This window comes from Stegodyphus dumicola, chromosome 6 (assembly GCF_044657685.1).
Source record: "Stegodyphus dumicola isolate Sdum_Otavi_A_Nest chromosome 6, ASM4465768v1".
Classification (NCBI taxonomy): Eukaryota; Metazoa; Arthropoda; class Arachnida; order Araneae; family Eresidae; genus Stegodyphus; species Stegodyphus dumicola.
The window spans coordinates 106,820,713-106,843,103 of NC_140773.1; the positions used below are offsets into that span (position 1 = coordinate 106,820,713).

Sequence of the window (22,391 nt, forward strand, 5' to 3'; positions counted from 1 at the left end):
GCAACTGGTGGTAATAATGCAAAATAAATTAGATTAAATACTACGTTTAAAATTTATCTCGTATTCACTTCGAAATAAACATATGCAATATATATATATATATATATATACGTAGATGTTTAAAATTTTTTTAATAAATTTTATAAAAAATTTAGAAATTTTCTTAAAACTTTTATGTATATTCCTTCTTGAAGCTCAAAGCTTCATTATACTCAAAGGCAGCATTTCCAGTACAGGAAGAAGATACAAAAGAATACTTAATGCGATCTATTGTTAGAAAAAGAAAAACAGAAAAAAAATTTTTAAATGAAATGCTAACAATTCAGTTGTTACAATTGCAACCTTTTTCCTTTAGGTTGTTTAAAATTAAATAGTGATTAAATTTTCATAAAATTCCGAAAAGAAAATGGACTCAAAAATGAGCGTTTAATTTTTGGAATTAATATGGAAGTACTGTCAATCTATACAGTTGATTATTTTTATAAGAATAAATTATGGAATTTATTTTGTTATGAATCGGATCAAAAAGAATAAATAATTAAGGAAACAGAAAAAAGTGTGAGTAATTTTTTTTTCAAAATTAAATTGCATAATTAAAAAAACAGCTGCACGAAAGTTTACTCTATCCTGAGGTACACGGATTTAGAAACATTTTTAATAATAATTAAAATACAGTAGTTTAAATGTTCATAAAAATTATCTGTTGGATATATTATAATTAAATGTATTATAAATTATATCAGAGAGATACATTGTTAAACATAATGCAATAACGACATGAATCATACTCGTAAGATGTATGTTTGTTGCCTTTACGTTATTCAGTTTGTAAGGATCATTTTAATTTTATAACCCGTAATTTTATTTTGATTCCCCTTTCTATCAAGCCTCGTTTCGTTTCCCTGCCAGAATGCACATATCCATTTCGCACGATATTAATATTAGGTAGAAAGAAGGAAGTACTGGAAGAAAGAAGCTTTCGGGGTATGTTCCGCCTGCTTGAATGCCACGTTGCTAGCTTTGATTCTTTAGCGATTAGAATTTTGCGGCGTTGAATATTCTTGTCATTAGGCTTGTTTACGCCGACTTCGGTCATAGCCAGCTTGCGCGGTATAATTCATTAATTTAAGTTTATTATCTTTGATTTTAAGCTAAACATGTTGTCTTCTGTAGACACAAATTGTCAGATTCACTACTGTCAAAATTTATTTGAGTTAATGAAAAGGCCCTTTATAGTCTCCCCCTGTCATTATGGCACTTACGAGGCATAGCGATAAATCGCATATCGTATTTTAGAATTTTAGATCTAGTTCGTGTTATTGCAGAAAACCAAATTCTGTAAATTTTTCAAGCAAGTACATTTATAAATTGAAATATGGATTAATGGAGCGTACGTTCATTCTTATGCTCGTTCAAATGACAATACTCTAAGAACTAGCTACTGCTAGCCTGCGTGGAATTTAAATACCCTGTTGTTGTTATTTTGTTTGTTTAACTTGTTTAATCATAATGACACATTTCTTAGATACAAAGTGTATCTAAGAAAAGGAATAGTGAGCTTTGCAAAGAAAACTGACTTATTTGCATTAAATATGTGGAAAACCATAAGTATGCCCTATGCAGTTAGTCGAATTGTCGTTCTTGGAACCCGAATCGAATTATCAACATTCAACGGTCCTATCAAAGTCTTCCCTGGAGGAGCATCTTAGTTCTTGAATGAGGCAATCTGCCAGATCGAATGGTTGATAAATGACTTATTAGCTTACTTGTAAAACATAACGAATTTTTGAATAAGAAACTCAACTATTTCAAAGTGAGCAGAGGCAACACTCTGTAAGGAATAAAATATTTTTATCTCCAGCCCGCGAGACTGTCTATCAGAAATTCTAAAGATTAGGCTGTTTTTAAATATTTTAGCCTAAATGCTCTCGAAACATGTATGCGTCTCTTTTGGGCATAATATAAAATCCGAAAGCTTTCAGACTTTTTTTAATTATTATTATTATTATTATTTTTGAGGAAAGCAGAAAATCGAAGAGATACGCAATGGCCTCGTCGGGATTCGAATACCGGACCACCCGATTGCTAGTCGGACCTGGATGCCCTATGAAGGCACGCGGAAAGGAGGAAGAAAATATCTTAAAGCATTTTAGTTATTGTTACTTAACATATAAAAAATTTTTAATAACTTCCAATTAACATGCAAAATTTCCTCAGCTATTCTTACGTAACAAGTAAAGCCTTCCTAATTACCATTATTTAAAATATATTTCATTTACTAAACATGTCTATTAAGTTTACAGGCCAAATGGAGGCTAATCTGAGAGTAACTTGAGTAGTTCGACTTCCATTTTAACGCTGTACCTTCACTTGCTGTGCTCGCTGCTTGCTACAACTAAACGATATTTCGGAAGGTTTAGCTTTTTCATGAACACTGCAAACATACAAAAGCCATTTTTATCTTTTCTAGCAATAAAAGCAAATTTAAATTCCCATATTGTTACCATAAATTATCATGAATAGTTTTCAACTAATGAATAACTTAAACTGATTTAAACTATCTTAATCTGTAGCAAACGTTATCAAGTGCTGATATTTTATTCTTAAACAATGACTCTATTGGCCCGCCAGCGGCCGAGCGGTAAAGTCGCTGAACACTGGTAGTTCGGTCCGAGGTTCGAATCCCGCGAACGGGCTGGCTGCATGGGCGTTTTCGTGTTTTTCCCCGTGTGTAACATGTATACGAGCCAGTCTTCCTTAGAATGTCCACCATGAAGGCATCCCTCCCCTTAGGCAGATAGCCCTAGTGTGCTTTGCCATAATTAAATAAACCAAACCAAAGACTCTATTTAATTTTCAAGAAGTTAATCAGAACTTTGAGAAGCAAAATCAACCATTTTATTTCCACGTTCATCATTTCAACTGTGAGGTTTAAGAACTTATCATTCAATTTTCCTGATGTCACTCATAATCATATTCTGCGCACGTGACCACTCTGGAAAAAAGATCTGTATCTTAAGTTCAGTTTTCAACAAGAAATTCATATCTAATTATGTTCATACGGTCAGCGTAGCGATGGAAATTTCCTTCTGCTCACGTATTGTCACGGTATGATGACCTATTCGGAATCGGCGCGTTTGAATTCTTAGTATGAGACGACACTTAATAGTGTATCTTATACTCGATTTCAGATTTGATAAGATGTCGCTTGGGGAATTACTGATGCTTTATCTTTCTTGATAAATTAAAATGCATATAATTTACTTAATTCAAAGAATAAAAAATATGAGAAAAGTTTGAGTTAAAATAACACCCTAAATAACGATTATTGGAAGAATTAAAGTAATAAGAATCAGCGTAATATTTTGCTGCAGCATTGTCATTTACATGTCTGCCCTCTGATCTTAATCTGTATAATTTGTCGCATTTTTAATTATCTATGTCTGCTTTGTATTAATTGTTCTTAAATTAGATTTCCAGTGTTTCTTAAATTATGACTACTACTTCTCAGGTATTAAAAAATATAGGATTAGATGAAAAAAGTAAGTTCATGCGATGATTTTATTTTATTTGTCTATTTTATACACCATATTATTACTTTAATATACAAAGGATAGAAATGGTTCTTATGGTAAAATAAATTATTGAGTAGTATGAACATAGTATTGCAATATATAATTTTTCATTTTAAAAACTGAATATAATTTCCGAATGAGACGATTGCAATGAAAAGATCTAATAATAGTTCAAATATAATGATTATTTAATCGTATTCTATTAAAATATTAGTTACTACTAGATTATCTATGCATAAAGTACACCAGATATAATATTCGAAATGTGAAGCCCGTATTGCTTTGATATCAGGAAGTCCAGTATGAAAAGAGATCTGGTGCAAAACATTATACCTAATAAAGAAGATTAGTGATTTTTTATCAAAACAAAATGGAAATAACTTCATTGCTAATTACTTTCATTTATTAAAACAATACATCCATGCTTTGTTGAAAGCTTTTAAAATGTGCTTCGCAAGTGCGTACTTTAAGTATCGATTTATCCGAAATCATAATCAGATATTCCTTCAAAATTTTTTATAGTCAGTTAATTTTTATATATATTTATTTATTTACCATCAGATGCACAGCCTTTAAGACATTCAGCTTTTACGCTCAACTGATGGAATCATGTACCAATTGTGTTGTTATGTAAAATACAATACAATTTTAGAATTTTGATAATTGCATAATAAAAATTAGATATCAGGAAATAAATATATAAATAAATAATACAATAAATAGTAAACATAAATAGATACAATAAATAAAAGTTAAAAATTTAGAATAAGATAAATACAATGTTGTTATATATGAAGTCAAATAAAGTATCAGAATTTTTAGAATTATGTAATAAAAATATAAGAAATTATATATATAAATACATAATACCTAAATAAGTATGTAAGTAAATGAAACATAAATGCGTAAGTAAATACTTAAGAAGATCATTACAAATTTTGAAAATGAACAACATAATGTATGAGAATAGTAGAGGCTGAGAATGTAAGATTTGTAAAGAGTAAAGTATTTCATTATGGAGAATGAAGAGCAGTAATTGAATAAAAGTTGATGAGAAATAGTATTTGAATGAATTAGGATGACCTGAATGAAAAGCTCGTGGAAAGTCTTGATAGAGAGTCATTCTTGAGTAAAAGACTTGACTAAAAATCTTGAGTTGAGACTTTATTAATATATTAAGGAGATAATGTTAGAAAATATTCTTAAATTCTTGATTGAGCTTGAGAGATCTTGAAGGTGTACTTAAATAAAGATAGTCTTGAGTCAAAGCATTAAAATGAGGTAGTAGAAAGAATGGCGTATTAAGTAAGGTAAATGAACAAAGAATAATGATTTCAAGTTCCTTTAAGATTATCGATGTTTGCGGAGATATAATTTATTATATTATGAAGATGATTTCTTAGAATATTACTTTTTAATAGCTATTGAAGCCATAACTGAGCAGAAGTTAAATTGTATGCTTTAAGGTGATAATTTTTAGTAAGGTTGCAGTGAAAGAGATAATGATCTATTGTGCCTTCATTCCCACAGGTACAGAAATTTGTATGGTGAAGTCCGAATCTATGAAGGTATTCTGGAAATGGACCATTAGCTGTTAGGAAAAATGTAATTGAACGGTTGGTAGATATTAATGATCTGGAAGATTTTGATATGAAAGTAACAGTTCTTCTGCCGGTAGTTGCTTCAGTCCAGGTTTGCTTCCATAAGTGTATTAATTCTGTTTCTAATTTTGTTTTTAGTAATACTATTGGATATGGAATTGAGTAATTTGGAAGGGAAGAATTGTTTGCAGCCTCTTTTGCTAGTTCATCTGCGAGCTCGTTACCACTATTACCGATGTGTGCTTTAATCCATTTGAAATGTGGTCTATTATTGTTTAGAAAGTAGAAAATGAATTTCTTGTGCAATAGGCGATCGACTGTGTCCAATTATGGCTTGAATACCAGATGCGCTATCAGAGAGAATTCAGGATGGTAAAGAAAGTTCTTTTGCGAAGCATATGGCTTCTCTGATTGCAAAAGGCTCTGCTTGAAAAACTGAGTTGTTATTGTTTAAACGAATATTCCAGTTTTTAATATTTGAATTTTTTCGGAATGCGCAATATGCACTACCGACGCCTGCTTCAGATTTCAAACCATCAGTATATAGGGTGAGTTCATATTTATTGACTTCAAAGGTTCCCAATAGGGATTTTGTGTAAAAATATGTAGGATGTAGCTCTAAGTTGTGCTTAAGATATTCAAAATCTGTGGGTTGAAAAACATTATTATTCATTATGCTTTGAATTCTTAATTTTGATATTCTTACTTTATTTGCTTCTTTTATTAGAGATAAAGTTATTGGAGGGCTACAAATAATAACCGGCATCCCTCCAATAATTTATATATATATTGTTAGCTCTCGAAAGATTACCAAACGCTTTCTTTAAACTTGTTTTCCAAATAACTTGTAAAGAAATAGAGACAGTTTTACTTGGCGCTGGATGGCAGCCGGCCTCGACTGGTGGGCTGCGCGTGGTGAGTGACTGGTAAGTCCATGGAAGTTTCTAGAGTGTGAAGTGTTGATGAGTTCCGCTAGTGAGCGACAGGTCGTCTCTGTACATGTCAGCGACTCGAGGATTTATTGGTATACTTGTGTGTTTGTAAATTACCACTTATGTTTGGATCGTCATGCATTATATAAGTGATGTAAATAAAGAATGATGCATAATTGCTAATGTTCGTCTGTGAGTTCGTGATCTTCACGGTGCTACAGACTGTTCAATAGTATATTATGAAGTATTACAGTCCACTGGACTGCAATTTAGCAACAGGTTATCTTCAATTATTCACATCACTTCGACACATTTTTTAGTAAGTCATACAAGAAAAAATTTCTCGAATAGTTTGCCCCTTTAAAATTAACATCTGATTCTGTAACAAAGATGCTTAGTATGCTACATAATTAACATTCTTTATTACTATTATTAATAGTATAGTTGGCCACCCCGAAGGTATAGTGGTTAGGGAAGCATATTGTGGTACTGAGGGGCCTAAGTTCGAATTCCGAAGGTATGGATCTTTGTAAATGTATAGTGTCTTTGCGGTATGGGACACTGTAAATATATGGCGAGCCGAAAGTCCTTTCGTGTAGTTTGGTGGTAAGGAAGAGGGTGGTTAACCCTTTGAACTACCCTCCGGGGTGCTCTATCTCAAAACTGGGATGGATGTAGAAGTCCAACCTCCTTGAGGCTCTGGCAACCATTCTTCTATGAAATATATGAACAAGACAACAACAACAGCATTAATAGGATAGTCTTTAATGTGCTCTTGATTCGCTTATCAGAAACATAAAAATGGTTGAATTACAGCAAAGAACTCACTGAAAATAGTATAAATCAATATGCATTACAGGCATAGACCATTATGCCTTAAACTCGTCGATATTTTTTTAAATTACAGAAACTAATAGTATTAATGAAAATTATATTATTTTATTCATGATATGATCAATTATTTATATCTAAGTGAGGTATTTAAACATTTTAACTCCTCTTGCTTGTCAAAATTTTAAAATATATTAATTACAGCAGTTTCAGTCGGTAGAAATTTTTATGAAATATTTATCTTACACTGAACTGAAGTACTGCAAGCCATTTGGTATTTACAGTAAAATATACTGAACCATTGTTTATCAACATAAAAGAACAAAATCTGCTTATTGCTTAAGAAGTATTAAAATATCAAATTTGGAATATCAAAATCACTTGATAAACACATTTAAAATAACAGCTCTCGAATGAAATATGACACTGAATTTTTTCTTAAAATATCAAGTGAAAGAGTTTTGAAAAAATGAATATGTTTAACCTATAGATGGTGTTTTTGCAGAAAATATCAATTTTCTTTCCGGTGAAAATAAAATTCTGCATTTAGTAACAGTTGTTTTAAAAAGTGCGCATGAGAGTACAGCTTAACATTTTCATTTGCACAAAACAGAAAAAAGATGCTCGCTCGCAGAAAACTTGGACAACGTCATATGAAGTCAGGAAAATTTCTTATTAATTTATTATTCTTCCTTACGGATTGCTGATCAGACACATAAAACTTTAAGTTACAGAAAGATACGTATATTGCTTTTAAATAGCTGAGTTTATGATCAAGGTAGAACTAGCATAACGTGAAAAAAAATTACGTATCGTAAAAACATTTCATAAGATTGGCAAGTTACTGAGTCGAACAGATAATTTAACGAACGGACAGGACAGAAGAAAGTAGAAGGGACACCATAATTTCTCCAATGAACTGTCTTACTCGAGAGAACTTTAGCTCGGCAGTAATAAAAGTGTCTCTTTGTCGAGCAGACTTTTTACACTAAAAAGCATCCATGACTTCTTCAGAATTTAATTCCATGCCTCACGACACAGCAGCCAGCATCATTAATCCTTATATTGATCAGGGCGAATGAATAACATAACCCGCAAATGAATAACCTAACAAATTAATAATATACTACGCATCATTAGACGAAATCTGACAAGTGGTTCTTTGGTACGGGAAATAATAATTAAAAAACAAATACTTGGCTAAGCCGCTGTAATTAACTTTCTTCACCAAACTATGTACTTCATGATGTTAATTTGTTCAAAAATTCGTTAAAGTTTTAAAAAATATAAAATAGAAAAATAAATTGAAAGCTTTCAGATTTTACATTACTCTCAAAAGGGAGTTCTGCTACGTTTTGTGGGTAACCTTTATTTATTAAACATCATGTTAAAAACTTAAACCATAATATGTTATTAAATATCACTTAAACCATAAAATTCAAAATAATTTTAAAATGAGCATACCTCTATAATTTCCGATACAAAGTCTCGCACGCTGGAGATAAAATTCTTTTTTCGTACAGTGTTGCCATTGCTCGCTTTGAAATCGTTCAGTTTATTAATCAAAAGTTCGTTAAATTTTTACAAAATATGAAATAGACAATAAAGCAAATTCCAAACTGCAATATTTGGAATTTGGAAATTGGGCTTACAGATGCCCATATTCGGGTGAAAACGTAGGTTATTCAAAATTATCTAGGCGGCTCTAGGTATTGCCGTTTTATCACAATGCGAGAAACATATATACATTTATGTAGATTCTTCATTATTTAATTTCTTTAGATATAATTTATGGCTGTAATATTTGACGGCAACAGTTTGAAAAGTGAGCAGACATTTAAAGTTTTCAACGCAAAATGCCAAAACGAAATTAATAGCCCCTCTGGGCTAACGCCCTTCGGGCTAATAATAAAAGAAGTTCCAAATTTCAGCTTCCAGGTGCTCATGTTCGGTTGAAGGACTAAGTTATTAAAAATTTGATGTCTCTAGGTACCGCTGTTTTTTCACAATGCGAGAAACATAATATACATTCATGCAGCTTCTGCGTTATTTAATTTCTTTAAATATAAGAGAGCGATAATATTTGGAGGCGGCAATGATTTGAAATGCCGTTTCAAAACTAATAACGCTTCTGCGCTAGCGCCCCTTTGGGCTAATAAAAAAAATAAAAATATTATAAAAAACTAGTTTGTAATCCATGCTGTAAACTTCACCAAAAAACTAAAACGCGAAAGTGAAAACAAAGAAACAGTTAAGGGTACGGCCTTAACGAACTAATGGACTTCATCAAAAATTAAGCTTTGTTTCCTTTCTTGAAATTCTTAGCGTTTGGATAATTCATGCGGTTTAACCGATTTTTATAAGATTCATGTTAAAACTGCACATATAGTTTTTCCATTAAGAAGATTTCCTAAGCTTAATTATTGTCATTGTCACGAAAACAAGGCTTCATCTTTTAAAAGGGATTTGAAAAATTCATGCGAAATGGAACTAAAATAAATATTCTCCTTTCGTAACTATTCCTTGGAAGAACATTCATTTCATAATCATAAACAGCACTTTGTCTTCCTTCTTCTATTGAGCGTATAAATGATTAGCGATAACATATTTTTGAACAGCGTTAAAAATCAAGTCATCGCGAAAAAAGCCAATTAATAACAGCTTCGGTGATTACTTTTCATTTTCAGTAAGGATAATGAAATAGAAGATAACGGAACATTTTTCAGTTATGCAACATTTTATAGCAAACTGTTTGCAAAACTGTGACTGAGTACTTTAATCACATAATCAGAGAGCATTGAGTTACAGACTATTTATGAATTAGATTACCCATGTAATTCGCAATACGCATACATATTCTAAATTTTAAATTTTTTTTTAATTATCGTATTTGGCGGTGTATAAGACGCACATTTTTTCTTTAAAAATAGGTCTGAAAAACGGGGTGCGTCTTATACGCCGATACTGCGCCTTATACGTTGCGTCAATACGTCGTTTGTGAATCGGCCAAAGTTTCATCAGATTCTGTGAAAACAGAGACAGTGGTTAAATCATTAAGAAGTGTGGCATTAGTAATGCACAGGGTGGTACAGAGAACAGCTTGTTGTATGAGGAATCAGATGCTGATTTAGAAAGAGGTTTCAAGTAACTCTTAATTCAGCTCTGGAGATGAGTGTCTGGGTTTTGACGAAGGTGATTAAAAGGTGTTCCTTCCCACATAGATTGGGTATTTTCAGAAAGTATGACTTTGTATTTGTATTACTTTATATTTAAAAAACTGTAAATTTATTATAATGATCAATAATAAAATTTTATGTTTCAAAAATTTGTATAAAAAGGGGGTGAGTCTTATAGGCTGGCGCGTCTTATACGCGGCAAATACGGTAATTAAAATTTATAACTCCTCAAATTAAAATTAAAATTAAAATTCTAAGTATAATTTGTTTTCGGAATAATTTAACATGTAAACAGTCATCGCAAAGAGAAATCTATTTCAAAAATACACATTTCCTTCGATTTCAAAGTTAATCTATTTATTTCAAATAAAATTCGTTACTTTCTTCTTTTATGTTACGAGCATATATGCGTTACATCTCACAATTAATTGCTTTCCTTTCCCTCTTCTTTAATTTTATTATATTTCATTTTACAATTTTGCATTTTTAATCACTGTTGCTTTCTATCTACAATTCGGCTTCCTGTTTATTGTTACTATTATTATTACTACAATTTATTTTTAAAAAATAATACCAGAAAAATAAAGGCGTTGAAAACTTTGCAAATTGTTATGATTGTTGTGAGGTCGATTGAGATCTCTTATTGGTTACAAATCACGTCATCTGCTTTGACTATTCTGATTGGCCTTAGCAGCTCAGAGGAACTTTAATTTCCCTGTGAAGAAGAAATCCTGACACAAGACATGTCTGCGAGACAGCCTTATTCAGAGATATATCTCCTTGTGTAGAGGGGGCTTTACAGTCATCGAACATTCTTTAGTTTACAGAAATTAATAATATAAGGTAATTCAAAATAAACCGAACCTAAGTAAAGTCTCCCATGCCTGGTTTGATTTATCTTGGGCCATTTTATACAATAACGCCTTACAATCATGTCTTCACTTGCTTTGTGTTCGAATTTCCTTGTGTCTCCCTGTATTAAAAGCATACAAATTTATTCATAATCCGATTAATTACTTATATTGAACTGAGATACGTAAGCAGTGATCGCTGCTTTACAACCATGCCTTCTCGGGCCCTTCGGTATCGCAGTAAGCTCCTCTAACCACTATACCGTCCGAGCGGCTATTTATTGAAAGTAAACTTCTGGACATAATAGTGCTACTTTCAATCTACTGAAGTGAAAAATGAAATTCTTGTTTCATTGTTATATTAATATGATAAGGTAATTGCCATAATAAAACTTTGGGTATTGAGTGAATCGTAAAGAATTATTACCACATCACATTCTGTATTGCCATATTCTGTATTGTCATAAAGTAAAAAAAAGCGTTTATATAGCGAGAAGGGGAGAAAATAATAATTAATGAAATTTATAGAAAGCCTCACAATATTTATCAAGACTCGACATGTAAAAGAGGAAGTAAAATGCTTATCTGAAAAATGCTGAAGATAATTAGGTACTTTTTATGGATAGTCACATCAAGCATTTTGATGCTCATCTTGCTTGAAAGAAAAAGACAAGGAATTGTCGGAAAGAACGTGAAAAGACGATAATTAAAGAATTTTTATGTTACTGCATTACCTTCCTTGAGGTCAGGTTATCTCTAAGAGGTGAATCATATTCAAATAAAATAAAGATAGTACATCTACTGCAAGAATTCGGTGTTAGAGCATGTTTAAAATATTGCTTTAAAGCATACAATACACAGTGTCTTTATTGTTAGTTTGATTGTGCATACTTGGTTCGGGTAAGACATACTCACAATCTCGACGATAAAATGCCAATCTATTTTATGGATTTCTTTCACAAATACCAGTTTTCTTATCATGACTACATGGCAGACACCTAGCTTCCTTCCACCTCCCCGCTTTAAGCATACTAAAAAATTTGGTATAATTTATTATAATTTTTACTTAATATGAGCAGCGAATTTTTCCCGTTTATAAAAGCTTTATTGAAATACCTTAATCTGGCATGCAAGCTGCACTTAAGTTTCTTTCCAAACTACAGTCTTGGGCTCACCACGCAAATCCAAAGCAAATAGACTTTAATATATGTATTAATCTTGGATCCCAATAGGTTAACTAACATCTTTAAACGCATACTTTTGTATATACCGAACATTTATGTTTATGCTCCTTAGAGTAGCTATCTTTAAACTTTGTCGACTTGGCGAACTCCTAAAACTATTATTTTCTTTTGTGGAACTCCTAATATATATATATATCTGTGTGTGTGTAATGAAGCAGCCACTTATTGTAATAAAAACAAATTTATAAGTAATGATGCTGTAGAAACAGTTGATGACGTAGAAACGTAAAAAGCATAGAACGTAGAATGCTGAATCCGTAATGAACAGCAAACTGGCAGCCGAGGCGATTTAAATCTTCATTTTTGTTTAAATAAATACGTTGCAGACACACACAACTTGGGATACTACTTGTGTCTGTTTCAAAAGTTTTACATTTTCGATTAGATTTACAAAAGGAAGAGAGCGGCAGGCAGCAGTCCAGCTAGAGCGAAGTGTAGAAAGCAAGTGCGTTACGTACAGAATGAGACTGAGTTAGTTTTGGTTCTCAGTGCATTTTGACTGGATATTTAATATATTATACATCTAAAATTATAATTGGATGTTTCACCTTTAGTCCCATTTACATTGTCAGTGTTATGCAAGAGTCATATGAAATGGGTTCATCTCGAAATGACGCAGTTCAGAAAAAGAATACTATTTTTAGACTAGAAAGCGGAAATTCACAGACACACGCACATATATATACGTTTGTGCATGTGTGTGTGGAAACTGAAAACAATATCATTATTTCATTACAATTTTACTCAAAAAAATTGCCTCATATTATTTTAAGTAGCAATAACAATAGAAATAAAATATGTCGTTGAATTAATTATTTTTAGATGGTTAGTTTTGCAGTCAATGTCATTGTAAACATTTTCCCAAATTGTAATATTTGACTTGTGAGGCCTCACGAGGAATAGCCTGTAACACCAAGGTTCCACAAAATACAATTCGATAACCACTTTCTTAGTATTTGCACAACTTAACATACTTAATATGAGATATTAATGTGGGATGGCATCGTTTATTATAATCGGATGACGCGACAAGCTGTGAGAATAAATCTTTTACCTTTTTCGATGATGGAAGTCAGACGATTCCGCCATTAAGACGATGACGCGACTGAAAGATGTTTGCATGTAAAAGACGATTCCTTCTCTTCATCTGTAAATAATCTCATCTATTTCCTTCTACGTATGTAATTACTTTGTAGTTTATTGCAACTATTCATGTTTCATTAAATATTCAAGTTTTACATAAATCGGACTAGTTTATTAGCCCTTAGACAGCCACCTAAGAAGTAAGTTTACAGACATCATATTCCTAGACAGTAAGTACCGATTCTAGAGAACTGGGCGCTCAGGCCGGTATGAGCCTAGGAAGAAGCGTGATGAATATTACAAAAGAAGATAAGTAAGTTTTGTTTTGATTATTTCCACATTGTTACTTCTAAGAATAGTGTTCTATGATGCTGTGAATTAAGATGACTACCTTAAATTCTATTCCCAGAATTTCAAATTCTTTAAAGACTGGGCCTACTAAGTCAATTAAACTTTTACATCAAATTGTGTTTGGAACTTTGGGTGATCGAAAAAATAGAGCTAGATTGCGTAACTTTCCTTCTGATTTTAATATTGAAGCGAATGCGAAATTTTGAAACCAAATCTAATTGCGAGAGAAAGAGCTACAATGCGCGAAATTCATTCTAACCCGGATATTATCATTTCAAAGGCCGACAAAGGTGGCCAGATAGTCGTCATGGATAAGAACACTTACATCGATGGTATCACTAAACTCTTAAACGAAGGACCATATAATCCGATCCCTAAAGATCCTTCACCTTCGGACTTCTCAAAAATAAAAACTGCGATCAAATCTTCGCAAATCATTTCAAGCAACTTAAAACATTCGCTTATCCCATCTGTTGCGAATTGTGCCAGATTATATGCTCTTCCCAAAATTCATAAAAGTGGTATTCCTTTCCGCCCTACTGTATCAAATTCAGGTACTGCCTCGTATCCATTAGCTAAATATTTAGTTTCTAGATTTTCCACTCTATTAGACAATAACATTTACACCATAAAAAATTCAATAGAGTTTGTAAAAAAAGTTAAAAACATTTCTCCTAGTAATTTACTCATGGTTTCTTTTGATGTAAAATCATTATTCACCAACGTCCCAGTGGAGGGTGCATTAAGATGTCTAGAAACCAGACTTCGCGAATTTCATTTCTCTTGCATCGAAATTGATGAGCCAATTTCTCTCACTCAACACAACATTTCTCTCAGTCAACAACAACACTCACTCAATCTCTCACTTTTGAAACAAACACATTTTGTTTTCCAAAATAAATATTACAAGCAAACTGAGGGATTAGCCATGGGAAGCCCCCTCAGTCCCATCCTGGCTGATATATACATGCATTATTATGAATCAAAATTGTTTGAAACTTTAAATTTCCCGGCATGGTTCCGCTACGTAAATGATACTTTTACCCTGTTTGAAGGTAATAAAGATGATTTAAATAAAGTTCTTTCATCAATGAATTCTATTGATCCTGCTATTCAGTTCACTTTTGAACTTGAGACTTGCAATTCTCTTCCGTTTCTCGACATTCTGGTCACACGTAACACATCCAACTTCAGTTCTACGGTTTACCGTAAACCTTCATCGGTTGCCTTCCACCACACTTTAAATCATGCCATCCGACTAAACAAAAGTTAACTTCATTTTATTCCTATGTTTTCCGTGCTCTTCAAGTTTGCTCCTCCAAACTAGCCCTTGATGAAGAACTAAATTATTTAAAAGCAATAGCTATTGACAGGGGCTTTTCACCCAACATTATTAATCAAGCAGTTAAAAAATTCTCATCTCAACACACTAAAAGGCACAATCTTGTTTTAGGAGATCATAAAAATTCTGTTGTCATTCCCTTGTTTCCATCAATTAGCTATAAAGTTGCACATATTTTGCAGAAATTTAACTTTCGGGTTGTTTATTCTCCCATCAATAAAATTCCGAGTTCCATACTCAAGGACCCCATTCCGGATATGAATTCCTGGGGTATTTATAGGATTCCTTGCCAGTGTGGTTTAATTTACATTGGCCAAACTAAGAGAGCCGTAAAATTTCGCGTCAAGGAACATGAGGCATATGTTAGAAAAAAGGAAACACAGAAGTCTTCTGTTGCTCAACATTGTTGGTCCTAAAATCACACTTTCAATTTTTCTGCTGCCAAAATTATTCAAAAAACATCTTCCATTGGAGAACTGGATTTTCTAGAGGCATTTCACATTCATAAAAATCTTTCTGTTCTAGTTAACGATCCTAATTCCAATCCAAATTTGCCTTCGGCCTTTAAAGAATTATATTTTAGTTCTGGTTTCACCAACAGATGGCGCCACTTGCTTATTCTTGTCCAGGCTTTCCTATCTTATCTAATCATTATTTCCTATCTTGTTCATTTGCGGTTTTGCAGCTGAGGATGGTGGTTCGGTAAAACCATCGAAACTAGTCCTGTGAAAATTTTGTAAATATAACGCTGAATTTTGTTGTTTGACTTCTGAATTAGTAATTGCTTACTGGTTCTGCTAAAGTATTTATTAGGTGTTTGAAGGGTATAATATCATGGGACGAATTAAAAGAAAATCTTTTATCTGAATTTGGTTCTAAAATAAGCAATGCACAACTTCATAATTTATTACAGAAACGACACTTAAAACCTGGTGAATCACTTTCCGAATATTTAATTGCCATGCGTGAAATAGCCAGTCGCGGTTCTGTTGATGATTCATCAATTCTTGATTATGTAATCAATGGGATACCAGATCAGAGTAGCAACAAAATTGTTTTTTACGGGTGTAAAACTATTTCTGAATTCAAAGAGAAATTAAAAATTTATGAGAAAATTCGCGTTCCAGATACGAAAGATAAGGGTTATTCAAGTACTAACACACAAAATAAAACACGCGCTGTACCTAGTAAGATTAAAGAGCCAAGGTTTTATAATTGTGGAAGTTTTGGCCATAAATCGAATTTCTGTAGCAGTAAGAGTAAGGAAAGGATTTAAGTGTTTTAAATGCGATTTGTTTGGAAACAAAGCCCTAGATTGTTCGAAAACATCATCTAAAAATATCCAAGATGCCAAAGCTGTTACTCCAATAACTCAGACTTGTCAGAAAGAAATGCATAAAACTGTTAATTTGGGTAATTTGCAAATTGATGCTTTAATAGATACTGGAATTCAAGTAACGCTAATCCGAGAAGTTATACATAAGAAGATAGGTTCTTCTGAACTTAAGTCGGCAGATCTACAGTTAACGGAATTTGGCAACAAACCTATAGAGAGATTTGAAGGTGAATTCCAAATTGATGGTTTTTCATTTAGATCAAATATTTGTTTTATCGCAGAAAACAAGAAATCTGAGAATGATTCTGAAGAGAGAGAGAGAAAAAAAAAAAAAAAAAAAAAAAAAAAAAAAAAAAAAAGCTTATTGCAATGGAAATGGTTCTAAAGAAGGATTTGAAAAGTTGTTAATTATGGTTTCTTACTTCCAAAACCAGAAACTGATCCTGTTAGTATAGTTCCTGTTACAGTACAGAATGTGATCAAACTGGATACCTCATCCACAATCAAAGCAAGTGGCAATGATTTCCTGAATTCTGACGACGTCCCGAGTGATGCAGATTCTGATATAAGTGAAAATGTTGCTATTAAAGATGAATTTGAATTAGTGCAAAAAGGAAACTCAAGCACAATACAATTAGCTTCGAAGCCAACGAGGAGAAACGACACTGCAGAAGGAGATTCTGAAGAGAATCATTTTTCCGAAGAAGAGTCAGTTGCTAAAGATGATGAATCAAATGTGAATTCTACTAGAACAATTTCAGTAAATACCTTGCAATAGAGCAGCAAAAGAAGCCACTGGAGACGAAGAAACTACAGAGGCCACCGAAGAAGAAGAGAGGATTGAAAAGCAGAAGTCAGTCAGAAAACCTGATCACAACGACGCTGATACGGAAAGCAAAGACGGAACAAAAGAAATTAAAGAAGGTGAGCAAAAAGAAGCGAAAAAGCAGATTCAGAAGATCCAGGAAGAAAATTGAAAGAAGAAATAATTCCTGATTTAGAAGTTTTTCCCGACTAAACAAATTTCTCCCGATTTGACTAATGGACTATTATTTTAAAGACGTGAACTAATTTAAGAAGACTGAAGATGATGTCTAAGGATAAAATGTATGAAGGAAGACGGCTTAAAGAAGATGATTTTGAGAAGACGCATTCGAATGACGGATCTTGAAGATATCTAAGACGCATTCAGAAGACGTATCCAGACGGTATCTAAGACGACGCATTCAGAAGACGTATCTATGTGATGTTTAAGAAGACGTAAATACGAAGATGAATTGTTCCAGACAACATCAAAGGAAGACGTGTTTGCAAAATACATGTATTCAGATAGACTGTTCAAAATGAACGAACACTGAAAGAGCATTTAAGAAGAGCTAACGCCGTTATTTCTGAGGATGTTAAGATGATAAGGGAAGATGGCTGAAACAAACCATTTAGGACGAATTTTCCCTCAGTAGTAAATAAAAATCTTTTTTTTTTTTTTTGTTTGTTTTTTGTTGTTGTTGTTTTAAATTTTATTTTTCAGATCCCTAGATGTAGATGGTGGTGCTACGAGAATGCGAGGCCGCATTCCGTCAGGATGGACGAGCAGTTGTGGGATGGCATCCTTCATTATAATCGGATGACGCGACAAGCTGTGAGAATAAATCTTTTACCTTTTTCGATGATGGAAGTCAGACGATTCCGCCATTAAGACGATGACGCGACTGAAAGATGTTTGCATGTAAAAGACGATTCCTTCTCTTCATCTGTAAATAATCTCATCTATTTCCTTCTACGTATGTAATTACTTTGCAGTTTGTTGCAACTATTCATGTTTCGTTAAATATTCAAGTTTTAAATAAATCGGACTAGTTTATTAGACAGCCACCTAAGAAGTAAGTTTACAGACATCATATTCCTAGACAGTAAGTACCGATTCTACATTAATATGTTAAGTTGTGGAAATACTAAGGAATTATTATTAGTATTTGCAGTATTATCTAATAAGCTTTGAGGATAGATATTTACCACTATATGCCTATATTAATATTTTATAAAGAAGTTCACAGTTATCACAGCATTTTCAACATTCATCATCAGCTAAATATATATTATTATAAATTAGGTATTATACTTTCTTCAGGTGATAAATGTTTTGCAATTCTCAATTCTTTATGTTTCTCTTAAACTATTTTAAAATTTGTTCCCTTATACATTTAAAATAATGTATTATAAATTAATCAGAAACACCCAGATTCGTGAAAAGTATAACTATTTTAGCATTTTAAGATTTTGTGTTAATAAAAAATAATTCAACATTATAATACAAGACTACATTGTTTTAAAATCTCGAATTTGGCTCGTTCTTTATATATGCTTTTAACTTACTCAGTACATCAGATAAAAAAATTAATATCCAACAGAAGATTAGAAGGCAATTCTAAAACTAGCCGCAAAATATTGCAGCAAAGAAATAGTACTTATTTTCAAAGAAAAGTTACAAATATTGCATGATTCTGAAATTAAATAATTTCTTGACATTGTTATGTAGCAATTTAAAATAACTTAACAAACTTCTCGACCTCTAACTGAAGTATCGTTATTTGTCATTTAAAACCTTCAGATTCGTCGAAAGCTATTCTCTTGTTAAATTTGAAGTCACGTTTTTATGGAAGGAAATGAAACCTACCAAGATAAACGTTAATCTTAAATTATCATAATTATGTAATTATCTGTAATGTTCTTCAGAATGACCAATCAGAATCAAATTATGGAAAAGAGCACTTCATCAACTTAAAATGAGAAAACCAAACCAGAAAATTTTCGTGTTCACTATAATTCCTTTACTTTGTACAATAAAGTAAAAATGGCAGTCTGGAATCTACAGGATGGAAGAACAAGAAATGTTATCACTTGAAATTTTGAAAATCCAAGAACTGAAATTTTGGCTACTTGGAGTTAAAAAAAAACTTAGAAAAATTTCGATCATTACTTCTGTACCTTATTTACCACAAAAGTTTCACCAGCATCCGAACATTCGAACAAATTTTACAGTGTTCAGATCATGGGTAATTCAGATAAAAAGGATGTAAATAAATCATTTTTAATTTGCAACCTATGCGTCATGAATCAGACACACTCATATGATATATGTTTATGCATTTGTCCGGAGGTTTTCAATCATTTAAGAATAATTCTTTTACAAAACCCATTAAAATTTTTCCTGAAGTAAAAATAGTGTTCTAAAATTAGATTGACTACATATAAGTAAAAAATGCGTAATCAAAACATTAGACTGTATATTTTCATTCAAATATATTCTTGTGACTGGTAACCTTTACTTATCAACCGATAATACAGCAAGGAGACAAATTAAAAAAGTATATAAACAGATAGATTTAAAAAATATAAACAAAATATTTATTTAAAATTTCCATTTCCGTCATCACACACATATAAGAAAAATTATCACTCTCATGAATGAAGTACTGCAGTTATCTTTGATCAGTTAAACTACCATGAAATTATTTCAAAAAATTGTTTTCTATCAATGAATACCTTGACCTGAGAAAGCAGCCCAACGCTTTATGAATTTAAACGACCACTGTGATATTGCATGCTTGTGAATGAGGCTATAAATATCAAAGGATTTATTTCTACACAAATCATATAAAAAATATAAAGTGTCTATTGTTTTCCTTATTATTTTTTCAACAATAAATATGATTTAAAAGATTATATGTATATATTACAGAATAAGTACTTACTGAGAATGACAGCTCCTACAAATAAACTAATCGTGACACTGATGAATGTTGAAAATTTCTGAAAAAAAAGAAAATAAATAAATTTACAATGTGCATATTATCCAAAGCATAACAAAGCATTCATTATGCAAGATAAAACGCATTTTATTAAGTTAAGATTCCGATGAATGAAGCAATTAAATAAAACAATAAAGAAATAAAATATACAATAGAACAATGCAAACAATGAATTAATTTAAAATTCTAACATTGCAAGAAAGTCAAGAATTAACGTGAAAGTTAAAAAATCATTAAAAGAGAAAGAAAAAAATTATACACATAATTTTAGTGTGAATAAAATTAAAGTTTGTTTAAACTTGCTCATAACTGCTAAATTTCTTATACGTTTTGATTTATTTAGAAGAAAATGAAACCTACTATGTCGAAGTAATTAGAACAGATCTGGATTTCTAAGATTATGACAAAGAGAATTACGGTTATCTGCCTAAAGGAAAGGAGGTTTTCGTTGAAAACTTTATTAAGAGAGAATGACTCGAATTCAGGCTGCATATGGAAAATCTCTGTAAACCGCAAAGCAGCCAGCTCTTTCGTTAGGATCCTGACTTGGATCAACAGTTGCCGCCCAAAGTTTTGACTAGACCCTGTAAATGCACAGTAGTACCCACTCTGCATACACAGTACATACTGAGTTGAATAAGAGGGTCTTTCGCCATCCTTATGTGTTGTTACTAATACAGCTGGAACTTGGCTAATAGTCGCTTCAGAGTTCAAATAAAGATCTAGCCAACAAAGTAACTTTAATTTAGTTAGAATCTTAACAAATTATATCATCTCATAAATGTGAAAAGTTCGTTTAATTCTGTGTTAGTTTAAACTAGAAACGAAAAACATTATTCAGAAATTCTGGCAGAATTCTGATTCTTTAACCCCTTTTCCCCAAAATACGCGATATTGTAAGCATGGTAATTACAACATAATTGATAACTTCTAAAGGAAATTCTATTTAATAATTAATTTCAATTAAAACAATTATATAGCAGGAATTTTTCACACGGTGGAAAATGACTATAAGTACGGCATAAATAATATCATCAATTAGTATGCATATTTGTTTTGAATTGCTTAGTTTGTTGCACCGATAAATAATCCAATGTCTATTTTGAAATTAAATCAAAGATCATATGCTGCTCGTACTTTCTTTCTTTCCACCGACAGCGAGGCAGCCGGTCCACTGGGTAGTTAGCATATCGGCCAGGTAGCCCCGCTGACAGAAATAACTTGATCATCATAACACACTTATATATACATATTGTGCTCAAGACGAGTGCTGAGGGCAGTGCAAACAAATGCTGGACGAGACGCTAGTGTAGTGATGGAAGAAGGGTGAATTGCGGGTGAGAAGAACAATTTCAGTTACATATTTACAGAGTTATGGATAGGTGGTTACAAACGACATCCACAACGTGAACAATAAATGAGTACAGTTCAATATATGAGCAATTAAGAAAGTGACTGATAACCAGTAAAAGTAATATCTAAAATAGGGCTAAAAACTAAATTGCAATACTAAAAATAATAAGAAGTAAAATACTAAAAAACGAAATAATACATAAAATAAAAAAGACAAAACTGTGAAAACAATACATAAAATAAGGCAAAATACATAATTCAAGGTTCAAAAGTCAGGGTTTACAGTTCAAAGAGATAAGTATGTACAGGGAATAAGAAAAGCCGAATAAGCTAACTTAAGATAAAATTAGTACATTACAGGTACAGAGCATACAGGGGCTGTACTGGTGACGAGGATGGCAGCTGAGAATTACTCCAGCCTGTCTGAGATTTTGCGTGCAATATTTATGCAGTCGCGTATGCGTTTCAATGCATTGCGATTTTTCGAAGTAGCTTCGGCCCATGCATAGATGTGGTTTGCTACTGGTTGCCTAAGATGCTGCTCGTAGTGACAACAACTTTTGCAAATGGCAGTCTATCAACCTGTGCATATGATTAACGCAATAATGTAAAGAAAGATACTGATTGAATTGAAAGATCTGTTAGTACAACTCGAAATAAAGTAAGAAATTACGCGAAAAACGTAAGAAATACCTGACAGATAGCTTTAACAAAGTGTTTGGTAGATACATTTGTTTCCAAAATTCGCTTAAAGAACATAATAATGATTCGCTTTCTTGATGAGATTTTTTTAAAAAGTGTTATTCAGAAAAAAAAAGAAAGGGGAAAAAAAGGAAACTTTTGTGCTTTTATGTATCAATTAAGAGAAATTAGAAAAGTTACATTGGAGAAAGCCAGGGGGAATGCT

At 32.2% G+C, this 22,391-nt stretch overlaps 1 protein-coding gene across 2 annotated transcripts in view; it reads right to left on the minus strand.

Annotated features, from left to right (window-relative positions):
- LOC118192424 (dual oxidase maturation factor 1-like) overlaps window positions 1-22,391 on the minus strand; it is a 293,294-nt gene that overhangs the window by 153,284 nt on the left and 117,619 nt on the right. For both annotated transcript variants that reach the window (XM_085818777.1, XM_085818776.1), the window contains exon 3: window positions 20,075-20,132. In XM_085818777.1, the coding sequence (XP_085674903.1) occupies window positions 20,075-20,132 (58 nt within the window). The remainder of the gene's footprint in view (window positions 1-20,074; window positions 20,133-22,391) is intronic.